The sequence below is a fragment of the Lupinus angustifolius genome, chromosome LG09 (genome assembly GCF_001865875.1).
Source record: "Lupinus angustifolius cultivar Tanjil chromosome LG09, LupAngTanjil_v1.0, whole genome shotgun sequence".
Lineage (NCBI taxonomy): Eukaryota > Viridiplantae > Streptophyta > Magnoliopsida > Fabales > Fabaceae > Lupinus > Lupinus angustifolius.
The window spans coordinates 18730428-18748084 of NC_032017.1; the positions used below are offsets into that span (position 1 = coordinate 18730428).

Genomic DNA, 17657 nt, shown 5'->3' on the forward strand with positions numbered 1-17657 from the left:
AAAAATTACGTTAACAATATAAAATTATTCATACATGGAGGAAGCCAAATGCTTATTTGAATATAAATATCTAATAAGTATAGTCTATTTTATATAAATTATTTAACAATAATACATAGTATAAATAATTTTATAGTTAGGGAAAAAACTTTAAAAATGTGGCTTATTTCTATTGTATAAACAACGGGACATATTGAGTTTCTATTTTATTCTTGAAGTAAAAACCACTTCACTTAATCCACTCTTTGATTCGGTACTTCTTGATCCACACCAAAGTCATAAAATCTGGATTAAAAAAAAGTTTAGAATTCACTCAACAAAAAATACATGCAACCAATGGGTAGGAATATGAAGTATTCGATAATTCACTTATTCCAATACCTAATCAAAATTCCTTACCCTTAATCAATTTCTTAAATTCCGTAATTCGTTTCTCTCTCATAATTAATATATTTACTGTTATCCCTTCCAAATTCTACTGTCAATACAAAATTTCCCTTCTCTGTTCTTTTTGTCCAAATCGTAACCCCAAAAAAATAACGACAGTTTCATTTCCGTCTTTGTTTTTTAATTTTAAAAATCTCTTTCAGTTTTCAGAAGCAACTAAGAGCTACATGCATCTCTCACTATCACTCTCGCTTTCGAATTCTCCTTCCTTCGCGCGCGTGTTCCTCACCTTCCAATCTCCAACCAACCCCGACCGTGTTCGTCGCTGTCGCCGCCGCATCACGGCGGTGACATCACGGATCTTCTAGTTTTTATTCGCTCTCGCTGGATTGATAAATGCGTGTCACCGTGGATCTAGGGTTTTCGAGCCTGGTGTTTCCTTGTCTGGTTTTCGTTGTCGTTTTGGTGATCGGATTTGTCGTTCGCCGCAAATGGATGCGCGCGGTGGCGAGGACGGAGGAGGTTAAGAGGCTCTTGGATTTCGCGAAGGAGGAGGCTGCTAGGGTTGAGAATGAAGCTTCGTACCAATACGGTGCTGTTTTGGTCGCTAAGAATAATCAATGCGCCGTGTGCTTCTGCCCAACCACCACGCGGTGCGCGCGATGTAAAACCGTGCATTACTGGTACTCTCGGCTTCATTTTTTCCCTACTATTTAGGTTTTGTGATTTTGTTCATTTTATTAAAAGAATAAATGTTTTGTGTTATTGCTCGATTTTACTGAATGATTGCACTTTTAGTAACACTCTATAACACTTAGTTGCAAAGTCATTGTTTTAGCTGTGTATTTTATGTATCTTTGTACTTTCATGTATATTCTTTGTTAATTGGATTGTGTTTTTACTATATTTTTCTTAATTTGTTTCAGTTCTGGTAAGTGCCAGATTCTTCATTGGCGGCAAGGTCACAAAGAAGAATGCCATCCTCCCAGCACAACTTCCGAAACTGATGATCTGATAGACGATCTTGGAAAGAAGGTAGCAGAGCAAGGCTACCATGGAATCCATGATGATATGGTTCAGGATGAGAGCATGGAGTATAAAACTTCTACTAAGAAACTCCAGACATCTGATAACATAAGAGTTGAGGCAAATACAAAAGATGTTACAGATTCTAACTCGGAATTATCTAGTAACTCATTTTCTGGATTCTCGGCTTCCAATAGTGCTGGTGAATCATCTGATGATTCCTCTGTCTGTGAGAGTATGACCTCAAATGAGCATGGGAGATCAGAGGGACATGTTTTTGCTGATCCAACCCTTGTCATTTCTGATACCACTTCAAATGATGATAGCAAGGGTGTAGCCATTCCACTGTCACCTAAGTTTGCTAGTTTAGTTGATTCAGTAGTTGGTTTTTCTACAAAGGACAAATTAAACCAGGTTAGACCTGTATTTGGTAAAGAAGAGAGTAAGCTCACATTTAATGGTAGTTCTGGTTTGAGTATGCAGAAGACGGTTGCAATTGAGCCTTCTTCAGTGACTTCTGGATTCTGGGATAAAACTCATGCTCCAAGAGGAATAAAAGATGATGCAAGTAGCGACTCTCTTCGATCCCATACTAATGATTATCTTCCAAAGTCTGTTAGGAATAACATGCCATGTGCAAAGTCAGCATCTTCAGAAGATGAAGGTGTGGATTCTACAGGTTGCACAGAAGCCTCGAGCATCCATAACTTACAATCGGTTGGCTTCAAGGTATCAAATCATGTAATGAACAACCCTGGCAGTCCCTTGAAATCTGCTGGAATTAAATCTCTATCATATGCATTTGCCGATACCAAGTTAGCTTCTAGAACTAAAGAACTGTCACATTATAGTACGAAATCTGGGGATAATGGCAATCAATCTGGCACTTGTACTTCAACTCAGGTTGCAAGCTGTTCTCCAAATTCTAAGAATGGTCTAAAAACATCTGTACCGAAAGTTGTTGATCAGTTTAGAGGATCAAATTTGTCAAATCACTTTCCACAAGTGGTAGGCAGTGATATTGGTGGATTATACAGTGACAAGGTTAGTCAGTAACAAATCCTATGTTCTTTTGTGGCTTAAGAAACTCTTCTTACATGTATTCTATTTGTTGTTTTGACAGGGTCTTTTTCCATATGACTTGTTTGTCAAGCTTTATACCTTGAACAGAGTAGAGTTGCAACCATTTGGTCTACTAAATTGTGGAAACAGGTAATTTGAAATTACTTGTTTTTGAGAAATATGTGATGGGTTTATAATTTGTTAATGATATGATTTAATTGTATCATGTGCATCATTTTTTCTTCATTCCTTGCCCTTATGGATCATATATTTCTTCTGATGTTATTAATTGCATGAGGCTCCCACTTAGTGGGATCTGGGGAGGGTAGATGTACACAGCCTTACCCCCACAAGTTGAGAGGCTTACTAAGCAACAACCATACACCACCTTTTCTTACAGTCAATATTATTCACTCAAGTTTCTTACTTTTCAACCTTGTCTGCAGCTGTTATGCTAATGCTGTACTCCAGTGCTTAGCCTTTACACCACCCCTGACTGCTTATATGCTTCAAGGACTTCATTCTAAATCATGTATGTGTGCATTCACAATCTCATCTTGTAATAATCATATCCCAAATTTTACTAATTGTTGCCTGATGTTAAATATTTTATGTCAACTCCAGGTGTAAACAAGAAATGGTGTTTCATCTGTGAGTTTGAAAAATTGATTTTGAAGTCAAAATACGCGGAAGCTTCTCTATCTCCTATGGGCATACTCTCTCAACTGCAGAATATTGGGAGTCAACTTGGTAATGGTAGAGAAGAAGATGCACATGAATTTCTAAGGTGTGGCTTACACCTTGGAATCTATTTAAATTGATACTTGATTGTTCTTGTTTTGTAGTTCAACATAATGAGCCCTATAAACATCTTGTAGGCTTACTGTTGAGACAATGCAATCTGTTTGCCTTATGGAAGCTGGGGTTAATGCATCAAACTCACTAAAAGAGGAAACTAATTTAATGGGTCTAACGTTTGGAGGCTATCTTCGATCAAAGGTAATCTAATTGTACACACACTATTTGTTATGTTTTTGTAACTTCCCCAATCATAGTGCAATGTATTGTTCCTCTGTTTTCCTCATAGATAATACTATTATTTTTGCATTTCTAGCATCCATTGATGGAAGTAACATGAACAAAGAACCTAAAGCTGATAGCCTGGTACCATTTTGCAGATACAATGCGTTAAATGTGGAGGGAAATCTGAGCATCAGGAAAGGATGATGGATCTGACTGTTGAGATAGAAGGGGAGGTAGCAACCCTGGAAGAGGCCCTTCGAAGATTTACAAGCACTGAGACTCTGGATGGAGAAAACAAGTACCACTGTATGAGGTTGGTTGATTTTTTAGGAGCCTCTTGGAAACTTTCAATGTTACCATATCTTAACTTATCAATGGCACAAAGACTGGTTTTACTCTTTTCACCTTCTTTGTGGCTTTGTACTATTTAGTTTTTGTAGAATCTGCCAAATCTAAGGCACCTAGTTCAGTTGATCAAAAAATAACTCATGCGTTCTTGTTTTTTCCCCAAGTCTCTTTCTTTTTGGTGGGTTAATTATTGTCATCTTTGTTTGGCCTATTATTTTTGGACTTCTGCTGTACCAATAATGTGTAACTTTTCTTTTTGTTTGTCAAAAGTATTTGTACTTGAAGGATTTTCCTTGTTACTGATTAACTGTTTCTCTGTTAAGCAGGTGTAAATCTTATGAGAAGGCCAAGAAAAAATTAACAGTTTCAGAGGCACCTAATGTTCTTACAATTGCATTGAAGAGATTTCAGGTATTTTTTGTTATATTGAAAGACTAAATTACAGTCGTTTTGCTATGTTACTGTTGTGCAGTTTTTTAGTATTTGTTATGTGTTGCAGTCTGGAAAATTTGGGAAGCTCAATAAACCTATTCGGTTTCCTGAAATACTTGACTTGGCACCTTTCATGAGTGGGACCAGTGATAGCTCACCTATATACAAGCTTTATGGGGTAGTCGTTCACTTGGATACTATGAATATTGCCTTTTCGGGTCACTATGTTTGCTATGTCAAGACTTTCCAAAACAAATGGTTCAAGATTGATGACAGTGTGGTACGTCTCAGTTTCCATTTGTTTCTCTATCTTGAGTGCTGATTTTTTTTGTTCTTAAATGTACTAGTGCTGGCTTATGCTTTCCTTAATTAGTAGCTCATGGTCCTTCCTGTAAGCTCAACCTAAAATCGTACTCTATAATTATCATGTACACGAGGTTTGTGGTTGTGGATTTGTGTGATTGATGATTGACGATTGAAAGAAGGCTTAGAACTGTGAAACAATAGCATTATGAAAGACTTGATGCAGGTCCATAAACATAACTGCCATATCTAATATGCTCCTAAAAATCTTCTCTTCTGAGTTTAAACTGTCAAAGTCTATGGATGAACATTTCTACAAAAGGATAAGTCTATGTATAGCTCAAGCTCAGCCATCAGGTTTCACATCTGGTAAACATTAAGACATGATATTCTAATCAACAACTAAGCCATTCACTTCAATCGAAAGTTAATATGACCAACAAGGGTTCTGCCTCAAGGAATGTTGAGCTATCCACAGGCCCACCTTTTTCAGGACAGGAAATCTGTAAGCCTCTGGTGTGATCACAGTAAATGCTGATATACACATTGCATGGAAGATTTCTTTTAGCTTTTGGTTCCTCACTAGAGTTGAGATCGGTTATTATACTGAAGATACTTCTGTTGGACTTTCATTGTGCTTGTGCATCTGTTTATCAATGAACATATGATTATGTGTATATATGAATGATCACGAAATGTGATTTCACTGTTGATATTTCTATTGCATCTGTTGCCTATTATTGATATTTCTATTGCAGGTAAAAGTCGTTGAATTGGAAAGAGTCTTGACAAAAGGAGCATACATACTTCTTTATGCAAGGTAACTCATTGGATTGTGTCTCGTTTTTCTAGATAATCTTATTTCTCACTTCTCTATCAATTCTTTTTTTATCCCTTTTATTTATCTGACTAGCTGAACCATATTGTAGGTGCTCGCCAAAGGCCCCAAGATTAATCAGGAACAGGATAGTATCCTCAGATTCAAAAGCCGAAGTTTATGGAAAGGCTGTTACTATGAAAGCAAGACATGTATCTACGGATTCTGGTGCAGTCGAATGCATGACTAGTTCGATTTCTTTAGATGGTTCGCCCACCTTCAAGACCCTTCACTCAAAGTTTGACCACATGAAAAGGATTTTGGATGAAGACTCATGTAGTGATAATTCATCCCTCATCAGCAACAATTCTGATGAAGGTTCTTGCAGTACTGATAGCACTCGTGATTCGAGCAGTACAGAGGACTTTGGCGATTATATTTTCGGTGATGCGGGACCATCAGTTTTCTCACATGCAGCTGGGTTGCAACCACCTCCTACAGGTTCAAGGGGATGTGTTTCTCATTTGCATCCTGACACAAGGATACACCGTAGGAAGTTAGATACAAGTAGAGATAGCAATAGTTTTAGGGAGATAGACCTTTTTGAGAGAGTAGGTTCTAACCATTTTAATGTTATAAACTGTGGTGTATCATGTAGAAAATCAAGGGAAAGAACGGACTGAAAATTTTATTGGGCACCATGTGTAATGGTTTGGAGCCCGCGAGCAGTAAATAATAACCAGGCATGCTCGAGTTGTTCTTTATTATCAATAAAATAATTATCTTGTTTTCACTGATCAAATCATAAAAATAGATGTAGATTTAGATTGCTGTAACTTTATTCTATTACGTAATAAAATGGTTTTTTCCATTCCCAAATCTGTTTGAATGGAAAAAATCAGTCATCTCATAATATTTTTTATGGCTCTCAAATCTTTCATTTCCTTTCATTCTCCTATAAGATTCTATATATAAATATAATTCCATTACTTTACTAATTAGTGTAAGAGAGGATAGCATTTTTGACCCAGCCCATAAGCTCAGGCCTACTTCTTTCGTTGTGATAGATATTTATGATTAAAGTATTTTTATATAATTAAGGCTAACTCAATGACTAAGGAATTAATTCCTTTCAAAAAGTTTATGACTATCTTTTTAACAAGTATAACTTTTAGGAATCGAGCATTTGACATTTGATCAACTTCATAGAAATCTAGTGGCTGTTACCACGGCAATACCTTTTTGTTATTTAGAATTTATGTACGAGTGTGAGCGGATGCGAAAATGTAGGTAAAGAAATGAAGCGTAGTAGTAGTAGAGAAGAATGGAATGATTGATTATTGACTCTAATTTCTTATGATAGGTTTGGAATTGGATGAATGGTAAAGGAAGGAAGGAGTGGCATGTACCTTTATTAAAATATATTTTTTATATTCGAAAGGTAACATGTGATCAGTGATGCCCTTAAGGAGCTTCTTGAATTAAAATGAAAATTTGGATTAATGAGATGAATTAAAATCAAAATAATTAATTGTCAAGACTCTGAATCGATTTTCCTCAAAACCAAATTCTATAGAATGTTCGTTTAAAGCATTAGCATTAGTATCTAGAATGTACTTTTGCATACGTAGATCTTGAAGCACTGTTTAACATGACATTAGAAAAATTCTATTTACATCCATGCCAATTTTACTCTTACTCATATTCTATCAAAATTACCCTTTTTATTCACACTCAGTGCAAAAGGAAGATTAACACGAAAGAGAAAACAAGAAACACTTTTCCTAGGTATTAGCCTGTACTGAAAAGAAACCGTAGTCTAGTACTCACTTACACGCTTTTTCCAACTCAAGAACTGAATTCATATGACTTACTTCATTTATAGCATTGCCTTAAACTTTAAAGAGGGGAAATTGAAAATATCTAAGATAATATTGATCTATACCCTATACTTGGGTAGATCAGAATAAAGAGGAACCCTTTTCTAAGATATTGTATGGGTAGTATCTGAGACATTAAATCTGTTCCCAATACGCAGAGCAACCCTTTTCTAACGATGCTACATCCAATTAACACCATCTCCCGTATCAACTAACCAACATTTAATATATAGAGTAAATTACACTGACATCCCCTGAGTTGAAGTAAAATTACACAAATTACCTTCACTTTTTTACACCTACACAACCCTTCCCTAATTTTTATATTTCATTACATTGAGCACCCATGCAAGAGAAATAAGTGTAATATTTTAAACAAAAAAATGTGATAAACACAATTAAGTTAAACAAAACATATATTGCAGAGAGAAGTCCAAATAATATATGAGCAATATTTCTTTATTATTTTTAGTTCGTTACATTATATTATAAGAGCGATTTAAACAATATTTCTTTAGAATTGTTGATGCATTTTGTAACCAAAAATAACAAAAATACATTGATTTGTATATTATTTAGACTTGTCTACACAATATATCATGTTTTGTTTAACTTAATTGCATTTATCACATTTTTTATAAAAGATTACACTTATTTCTTACGTAGGGGTGGTAAGTGTAAGAAAGTATAAAATTAGGGGAGGTTTGTGTAGATGTAGAAAAGTGAGAAGTGATTTGTGTAATTTCACTAAAACACAGGGGGATGTCAGTGTAATTTACTCTTTAACATATTAATTTTATGGAAGAATATCAATCAAGCCTTTAATATTCACTTATATATACTTAATTGCCTTCTAGATACGATGGTAATGCTTTAAACGAACATTTTATAGAAACTCTAGTTTAAACTAAGACCTACTACGTACGCAAACTGGTCGCAAAGTATGCAGATGTACACGACATTGTGATTTGTGACCCAAACATGTACATCTAAGAATTAAAACGGGGAAGTGCTTATAGTAATGGACCAAATTTTAATTCTTTACTTCGATCACAAAAACACCAAGTAGCTATGAAGACTATTAATTACTATATGAGTCAGTTTATGAGGGTTTTTTATCCATTGTGTTAACTTAGTATAAGTGCAAATAAACACTTCTCATGGTATTTCATTATAATAACGCAAATGTTTTACGTGGTAGGCATAGAAAATCACATGCACCACAACTTTCATCCCATATTATGTGTCACAACGTTGTGTTTCATCAAAACACAATAAATTAAATTAATATTAAAAAATTACTTTTTTAATCAATCATAAATTAGTATCACATGACATATCATGTACCCATTTAACACAATTACCAGAATTTTCTTAAAAACAAAACCAAAATCTCAGCACCATGAATTGAATCTATAGAAAGTTTAATTGTGAAGAATATCAAATAAATAAGTTCAAAAACAACTACTAATTAAAGCACTACTAAAAATCTAAACCAATAGGCTAAAACTACAACAAATAAACCAACAGTAGCAATGCTACAACTAAAGCAATAGAGTCAGAAAAATATAGAATAATAAAATAAAATAAATCATCCAGTTAATAATTTCGCCATAGCCATAATAAACTGAATATGAATATCAGAATTCAGAAAGGTGGTGGTGGTGGTCTTGCCGTTGGATCCCAAATCACATCCGCGCCACCAGACACCGGCAGCGACAACACATCCCCGACACCGTAAACGGAGTTATTGATTCTCACTTCCTCTTCGGATGGAAGCCTGTGATAAGACTGATTATTAAACGAAGCGGCAACGACGTACACCGTACCGGCGGCAATTAACCGTCCGACGACGAATCCTCCAGCAATCCGGCCGTCAAGTCCGGCGACAGTAATAGAAAATTCATTCGGAACCACCGGCGCCCAAGAATGAGGGAATATGATTGCGGATAGTGACACAATTTCAAAGCATCCTTGAAAATGAACAGTGATTCCTGATTCATCAGGAGAAGGTTGACGAAGATTGATATTAACAACGGTTCCACTACAGTTTACAATACATAAGCCCGTGTTGTTTCGAATGCTGAAGCGCCTTAAGGACTCAACGACGTCGTTTCCGCTCTGAATTTCAAATGTGTACGGGCTCATCACGGGCCCGGACTCTTGAAGTAACATGATTGGCGGCTTGGGCTTGTTTTTAGAGCCCGGAGGACGGCCTCTGGGCCTACGCGTGACTTCTATAGTAGCTCCTTCTGTGGAAGAGGCGGGCTTTTGAATGGGCCCACCGCTGCTATGGCTATCATCATCTTCTGAGGTTCTGCATTCATTGGAGAGTTGGAAAGGGTGAGTGTTAGATTGAGATTGATATTGTTGTTGTTGAAGAATAAGCTTGGAGAACATTTCAGGTGTTTCCAAATTTTCTGCCATTACTCAATGCTTTTTCCTTCAATAGCTTTCGTTTTCTTCGTGAGTTTTTGCTTTCTTAGTTCAGTGCAATGATTTATATATATAGTAGTAATAAGATAAGATATAAGAGTAATAAGATAAGGTATAGTAGTAAGATATATATAGATATAGAGAGAGATGAAGTTTGGAGAAGATAATGGAAAAGAAGAAAAGAGATGGATTATTAATCTGTAGTTTCTTCAATAATCTCGCAACTTTTAAAGGGTAATATTCTCTATCTCATAATTTGTGTATAAGATAAGTGTATGATTAATGCAAACAAATATATTATTTGTCGTTGGATTTCCAAGTTTTAAAACAGTTGTAATTGCCATCTGAAATAATTCTCTATTTTTTAAAATAATAACTAGAATATTCTGTGTACCAGAAAATAATAGTAATCTTCTTCAACAGCTTTTCTGTACTTTATCCTTTGTAAAGATTGAACGCTTTTTGGTATCCAATTTTTTTTCCATAAATTGCCATCAGATTTAAGTCAATCATATATTAGTATGCACAAATTTATATTCTAATTAGAATATTTTTGTGCACCATAAAACAATAGTAATCTTCTTCAATGGTTTTTCTGTATCTATATCATCTATAAAGATTGAACACTTCTTGGCATCCAAATTTCTTCCATAAATTTTCATCAATCTTCAATCATATATTGTTATTGTTAATCCTAATAAATAAAAATCATGATAATTATTTTCCATTAAATCTTTATCATCTCCAAATTTATCTGCTTAAAATATGATAATTATCTACTTTCTAATAGGTAAATGTCTAGCTTTTTAAAAAGTAATTATCATTTACCAATAATGTGTTGATCTAATAGTGTAAGCAATATTATGAAATCTGAGTCAACGTTAATGGGAGAGGTCTTGTATTAGTTTTAGCCGATTTAAACTGTTAAATTGTTCGGTCTGACTGACTGATTTTGTATACAATTATTAAATTTTATCTATAAATATATATATATATATTTAAGACTTCATATAATTAAGTGAATGTCCGATTTACTTCTCGGGTTAATTCGATTTAATCGTGTTTAATACAGTCGGACCGGATTTTCCCCATTCAAAGCAGTTCAACTCTCTTTCAATTAAGACTGCAAACCAAAGTCGTTTTCAAGTTTGGTCAGCGGTTGAACTGTCCGGTCTATTTCTCACGACACTGGGTGTAAGTCTCTGCTAGATCTTCAGTATGACCAAAAGGTAAAAAGTCCGATTCTTGTAAGCGATAATCAGGCACCCAAAATGGTTAGTTCTTTACATAAAAGTGGGAGAAAATCATTGATAGTACTAAAAAATAATCATCAACCTCATCATCTAATAATTTTGTATAAAAGTCAATATTTTAGGTAATTGTTTTATGAAAATATCAATTCTTGAAATTTTCTTTCAAATTTTTATTCTAGTGCTAATAATCAAAGCAAATGTGGGATTGACAATAATGGGAGCATATAAGGCAATGGTAAAAGTAGAAAATAATACACACTCTTATTTCTAATCTAACTTCTTTATGAGATTAAAAAAGGAACTTGGTGAAATAAACTAACATCACAATCCTATATTCCTGTTTCACTAAATCATGGATTATATTAGAATCGGCCAGACTATTATCTTATTTATATTATTCCCCACCCCAGTAAACTAAGTCAATATTCAGTGGGTAAAGATTTCTATAAAAATTAACAAAATCAATAATAAAAATAACTAATAGAATCTAGTGCTCGAAGTTCTCTGTATAGAAATAGTCCCTGTCCCTTATGAACATTCCTGATATATCGACTATCCAGTTACGTGGATAAAAGAAACAGTTGTGTCTGGGTTAGAATCGGGTGAGGTTGAGGGAAACCAAATAAAAACTAAAAAAATTAATGGAGAGATAAATACTTCAATTTTTTATTTTTAATGACAAAGATATTATTTTATTATATTTAAAAGGATAGATTATCATTATATGTTAGATTTTTGGAGCAGAGTAGGTCCCAGAAAGGACTAATAATGATGAATGAATTATTGGACACTGGGCTTGACCTAAGCATAGGAATGATGAATTAATAAGGAGGGACTGCATTCATGTATAGACTCATTTTGGGTTATGGGGATGATCATGCCTTTTCTTTCATACCTCTCTTCCCAAATTGCTTCCTCTATTTGACATTTAAACAATAGTTTAGCAAATTCAAAACCTAATCATGTTTTAGTTGCTTGTGTTGGCGCCTGAATTTGATTAGAGGAAACTTTAAATCTTTAATATGATTGATAGATTAAAAGAAACTTTAAATCTTTGAAAGAGTGTATCATTCAACTACTAAAAATAATTTTTGGTCTTCGTTATTGTTTCTAGTCTTGTAGAAGATGGATTAATCCACTTGAAAATATTGTGGCTGTGCATTCAATTATTGATTTGTTTTTGCTTGTTTCTACTTGGTTGTCTCGTGAGTCTCACTTTGCTAGATATATGATCTCAATATATGGACATAATTTTTCCTTCTAAAAGAGGAAAAGAATATCCTCTCACACAACTACGAACTTCTAACCATTGGTTACAACAATCCAAACTGGACATTAACAACTAGATCTTTGCTAGCAAAGCTTATTTTCCATATGCATTATAATCTGAAGATCCCTGAAAATGCCCATATCTGGAACTTGATTATTCTGTAAAAAAAATCTAAAAGGTTTGAAGGTGGCTTCTATATGTATCATCTTTTTTTTTTCATTCAAAAATACCCTTCTTCGGGAAATATAAAGCTGGAAGTTTCTTTCAAAACATCTTCCAAAATGAAAAAAAAATATTGGATGTTGTGAAAATCATGACGCCCAAAGATCCTTGGAGTAAAAGTGAAGGAGTATTATTTTTATAGAAAAAAGTACAATTTACATATTAAACCCATGATCTAAATTTACTTAGAAAAATGTATTATCAAATGATAGAATAGTCATTTACTCTTGTAACAGGATTGAAAAATGGAAAGGAAAAACTAGTGATGCAATTCATCCCAGGTGGTGTGTGTAATGAATGCTAAAGCAAACAACTAATGTTGTTTATATTTGAGTTACAATGTAATATACAAATAAAGAATAAAGTAAATAAAACAAAAGGAAAGGAAAGATAATAGAGAGCACCAATAATAGAAAGTGGATGGAGGTGTTCAATATTAGTGATAAGCCTCACCAACCGTAACTTGTTACGTTACAGTCTGTATATTTTGAATTTGTACTTATCCTATTGTTAGCTATCCTATTATTAAGCATATAGTAGTTTGTGAATAGAGATATTCTAGGAGATCCTGTTGTTAGCTTTTATCTCTGCTAGCTTGTATAAATATTCCTTTGAAGTAAATAATGAAGGTGTGCTTCATCCATGTGGTATCAGATTTCCTTTTCTGATCCTACCTCTCCCACCATTCCTTTTCTTTCTATCTCAAGGGCGTCGCTCCCTCTTTCTCTCTCACCATAAGCATGGCTGCGGAATCAAACTTGACATTCCCTAACCCCCATGAACCAACAAAGCCCTTCTCCTTTGTTACTTTATCAGGTGTTGTCAAACTGACACAATCCAATTATATAAATTGGCAGCTGCAAATAGAAGCCATTCTTGATGGTCTTGATCTCTACAAGTTTCTCGATGGCTCTCATCCAGCACCCGAGGCTCTCATCACCAGCATTGAGACCCCACCTGTGAGCCAAAACAACCCAGCGTACCTAACATGGAAACGTCAAGATCGTCTGATCTATGGCGCTCTCCTTAGCACGCTATCAGACTCCGTTGCATCGCTGGTTACTCAGACCAAAACCTCCGCTGCCCTCTGGTCGACTCTCAAAGGTACTTTTGCCCGTGCTTCCCGAGGACATGTTAAGCAACTCAAAGATCGCTTGCGTTCCACGGTGAAAGGACCTTTATCTGTTACGGAGTTCATGCACAACATTAAAATTGTTGTTGATCTACTTGCATCCATTGGTCACCCCGTTCCCGCTGAGGATATTACTGATTATGTACTTCGTGGTCTTGATGACAGTTACAAGCCCATTATTGATGGTGTTAACGCAAGAGACAATCCCATTGTCTTTGATGAGCTCCACGAGAAGCTCATACATCACGAACTTTATTTAAAGACAACTCACCAGCTAAACATTGGTCCAGCAACAGCACTTACTGCTCAAACTAAGTCCAACAAACCCAAGGTGAGGACGTTTACACCGCCTCAACCATGGTCATCTCCTCTACCACCTTCATCGTGGAATGCACCTTCACAGCAATCTTCCGCATCTTGTCCAGGAGGTCCAAGGCCATATTTAGGCAAATGCCAATGGTGCAGAACTGTTGGCCACTCATTGCAGCAGTGCACTACTTTCCGTCAACTGCATCCTACCATTCAGGTTCCGCAAGCACCACCCCGTCAACCCAACAATTACACAGTTCCACAAGCTCACACCATGACCATGGGCTCCTCAAATCCTCATTATCTCGTTGATAGTGGTGCCACACACCATGTCACCACTGATCTCAACAATCTTGCGGTTTATCATCCATACACTGGTCCTGATTCGCTTTTTATGGGTGATGGTTCAGGTTTGCACATTTCTCATTCCGGTACTCTTAAGCTTAATGATATTTCATTATCTAATGTCCTATGTGTACCCTCCATGAAACAAAATGTGCTATCTGTTTCCAAACTAACCAAAGAAACCAATTATGCCCTTGTTTTCTTACCTGGTTCTTTTGTTATGAAGGATCTCCAAACATGTCACACGAAGCTTAAAGGATCATGCATCAACGATGTTTATGTTTGGCCCTCATACTCTCCGTCCGTTCATCATCTTCAGTTAAATAAATCAGCAGGCTGGCACCACAAATTGGGACATCCCTCCTCTTCAATTTTTAGTTTTATTCAACGTGAATTTTCCTTAGGTTCTTTGGAGTTTAAACAATCAGATTGCTCATCTTGTCAAATAAGTAAAAGTCACAAACTACCTTTTCATGAATCATCTCTTGTATCATCTTTTCCATTAGAAATAATATTTTCAGATGTTTGGACTTCTCCAGTTATATCCATTGATGGTCTAAAATATTATTGCATGTTTGTTGATCATTTTACACGTTATATTTGGCTATATCCAATGCGCAAGAAATCTGATGTTTACTCCATTTTTCCAAAATTTAAATCACTTGTTGAAAATTACTTCAAAAACAAAATAAAAATTCTTTATACTGATAATGGCGGAGAGTATATTGGCTTACGTTCGTTTTTAGGTGATCATGGAATAAGTCACAAAACAACCCCACCCCACACACCTGAACATAATGGTATTGCAGAAAGACGGAACCGTCATATTGCTGAAACTGGTCTCTCTTTATTAACACACTCTGGTGTACCTCTTAAATATTGGCCATATGCAATGACAACAGCTGCTTATCTCATAAATCGTCTCCCCACTCCCATACTTTCCTACCAATCACCTTTTTCTAAATTACTAAACACATCCCCTAATTATCTTAAGCTTAAGAGTTTTGGATGTTTGTGCTTTCCTTGGCTTAAACCTTATTCGAATCATAAACTTGATGCAAAATCTACCAAGTGTGTTTTTGTAGGTTATGCTGCTGATCAAAATGCCTACAACTGTCTTGATCCCTCTACAGGCCGCATATATGTGTCACGACATGTAAGGTTCATTGACACTGAATTTCCTTTCTCAAACAGCCACACATTACCTACGGCACCCATACCTGTCCCCACCTGATCTCACCGTCCCAATATGCAACAACTCCCTCCCTTTAATACCGCACCAACCAACAGACCCCAACCCACCTGCACCGCACCAACTAACAGACCCCAACCCACCTGCACCTAGCCAAACACTGAATACCAATCCACCTGCAACAAGCCAATCATCATTACCCCACCCACCTGCACTTGACCGCCCTACAATTCCCACCCCACCGTCCCATATACCTACTGGAATAGTTACTAGGTCCAAAAACAATATAACCAAACCTAAATCCAAACTAAACTTACACATCACAGCCTCCCCAAACCCAACCGAACCCTCCACCATTACCCAAGCTCTTAAGGATCCTGATTGGCGGGCTGCCATGCAAATGGAATATGATGCACTTCGCCACAATCATACTTGGGATCTCGTACCCTCCACTGTTGGCCAGAATGTTGTTGGTTGCAAATGGATATTCCGCATAAAACGTCTTCCTAATGGTTCTATTAGTCGGTATAAAGCTCGGTTAGTCGCAAAAGGTTTTCACCAACGTCCTGGATGGGATTTCAGTGAAACTTTCAGCCCTGTTGTCAAGCCCGTGACGGTTCGGGTTATTCTCACTCTTGCAGTTCATAATGGCTGGTCTCTTCGCCAAGTAGATATCAACAATGCTTTTTTACAGGGTACCCTATCTGACAAAGTGTTCATACATCAGCCACCAGGGTTTGTTGATAAGGATCATCCCACTCATGTTTGCCGTCTCCGCAAAGCCTTGTATGGCCTCAAACAGGCACCACGTGCCTGGTATAATGAGCTTCGTAACTTCCTAATATCCATAGGATTTAAGAACTCAGTTGCTGATGCCTCCCTCTTCATTTTTCGGCATGGACTAACCATATTGTATTTGTTAGTCTATGTTGATGATATTATTGTAACAGGTAACTCAACTAATGTCATCTCTGCTCTTATATCTCGTCTAGCTGCTAAGTTCTCTTTGAAAGACTTAGGCAAGCTCAATTTTTTCCTTGGCGTTGAGGTACTAAAGTCTCCAGATGGACTGTTTCTTACACAAAGACAGTATGTTCAAGACTTGCTTGTTCAGGCTGGCATGGCTGAAACCAAGTCCACATCAACTCCTCTTTGTGCATCGGTTCCTCTAGTTCGTTCCAGTGGCACCCCTATACCTTCCCCAACTGAATATCGACAACTAGTGGGGAGTCTGCAGTATCTCAGCATAACCAGACCAGACGTTGCTTTTGCTATAAACAAACTCTCTCAATTCATGCAAACTCCAACCACAGTTCACTGGTCAGCTCTCAAAAGAGTTCTACGTTATTTGGTGGGTACCCCAAATCATGGCATTCATATTTCTGCTTCATCTCCCATGGTTTTCCATGCCTATTCCGACGCTGATTGGGCCGGGGATACAGACGACTATGTGTCAACCACGGGCTATTTGCTTTATCTTGGGAGTACACCAATCTCATGGAGTTCGCGCAAACAACGATCAGTCGCACGTTCATCCACAGAATCTGAGTACAAAGCCCTCGCAGACACCGCAACTGAGATGCTATGGGTGATCTCTCTCTTTGGTGAACTTGGGCACACCATCACCACTAAACCTGTGATCTACTGTGACAATCTAGGAGCCACAAGTCTTAGTGCTAATCCAGTTTTTCACTCTCGCATGAAACATATTGCTCTTGCGTATCATTTTGTACGTGAACAGGTTCAAAAAGGCATTTTTCGCATTTCTCAATTGCATCATATACGAGCAACATAGGAGTTTGCCTGTGTAACATATCTCACCCACCGATGTGGCTCATGTGTTCCACTTTTCTTTGCTATTTGCAAGTATTTCACCTGCATTTAGGAAATGTAATAAGCACTTAGCACATTCAATATAAGCTTTTCTTAGCTTTGTTACAATATGCTTATCAAACAAGATTATGAAAAGAATTCTCTTTAACTTATTACAAATTCTGTATTGAATGGTTGTTTAATTAAGTTGTTTACTCAAACATACAATAAAACTCTCCCCACCGAGCTTCAAGACAGGATTGACCTATAAATTCATTTGTTTTTCATATGCTTAACTAATATGAAGCAATACAGGACATTTGACATTAGACCAATTCCTAATTTAAATGGTCCACAACTTTGGATGGATTAGTTTCTCCAACCAGATTGAGAAAGAGAACAAATGGT

The 17657-nt window shown here is 36.3% G+C and overlaps 2 protein-coding genes and 1 pseudogene across 4 annotated transcripts; 1 reads left to right on the top strand and 2 right to left on the bottom strand.

Moving 5' to 3' along the window:
* LOC109356655 (ubiquitin carboxyl-terminal hydrolase 16-like) lies at positions 480-6191 on the top strand. 3 transcript variants are annotated; one of them, XM_019600087.1, is made up of 12 exons: positions 480-1070; positions 1314-2457; positions 2537-2625; positions 2922-3007; positions 3100-3262; positions 3354-3474; positions 3654-3811; positions 4170-4257; positions 4346-4558; positions 5340-5401; positions 5511-5904; positions 5935-6191. In XM_019600087.1, the coding sequence occupies exons 1-12, from the start codon at positions 784-786 to the stop codon at positions 6079-6081; spliced, it is 2952 nt and encodes a 983-aa protein (XP_019455632.1). In that variant the 5' UTR covers positions 480-783; the 3' UTR covers positions 6082-6191. The 3 variants fall into 3 exon arrangements, with proteins under 3 accessions (XP_019455632.1, XP_019455630.1, XP_019455631.1); XM_019600085.1 differs by having other exon boundaries at positions 5511-6191; XM_019600086.1 differs by having other exon boundaries at positions 481-1070; positions 4173-4257; positions 5511-6191.
* LOC109357456 (AT-hook motif nuclear-localized protein 28-like) lies at positions 8802-9801 on the bottom strand. The gene has a single exon (XM_019601421.1). It carries the CDS (start codon positions 9703-9705, stop codon positions 8926-8928), a length of 780 nt encoding a protein of 259 aa, XP_019456966.1. The 5' UTR covers positions 9706-9801; the 3' UTR covers positions 8802-8925.
* The window catches only part of LOC109357455, an 11745-nt pseudogene continuing 6818 nt past the window's right edge, over positions 12731-17657 (bottom strand).

What these genes read in the sequence shown, in the direction of transcription:
- LOC109356655 (XM_019600085.1), top strand. Translation starts at nt 784, where the DNA reads ATGCGTGTCACCGTGGATCTAGGGTTTTCGAGCCTGGTGTTTCCTTGT. An exon ending in GTGGATTATACAGTGACAAG is followed by an intron (nt 2,458 to 2,536) that starts GTTAGTCAGTAA and finishes TTGTTTTGACAG; the next exon opens with GGTCTTTTTCCATATGACTT. An exon ending in TTGCATTGAAGAGATTTCAG is followed by an intron (nt 4,258 to 4,345) that starts GTATTTTTTGTT and finishes TATGTGTTGCAG; the next exon opens with TCTGGAAAATTTGGGAAGCT.
- LOC109357456 (XM_019601421.1), bottom strand. Translation starts at nt 9,705, where the DNA reads ATGGCAGAAAATTTGGAAACACCTGAAATGTTCTCCAAGCTTATTCTT.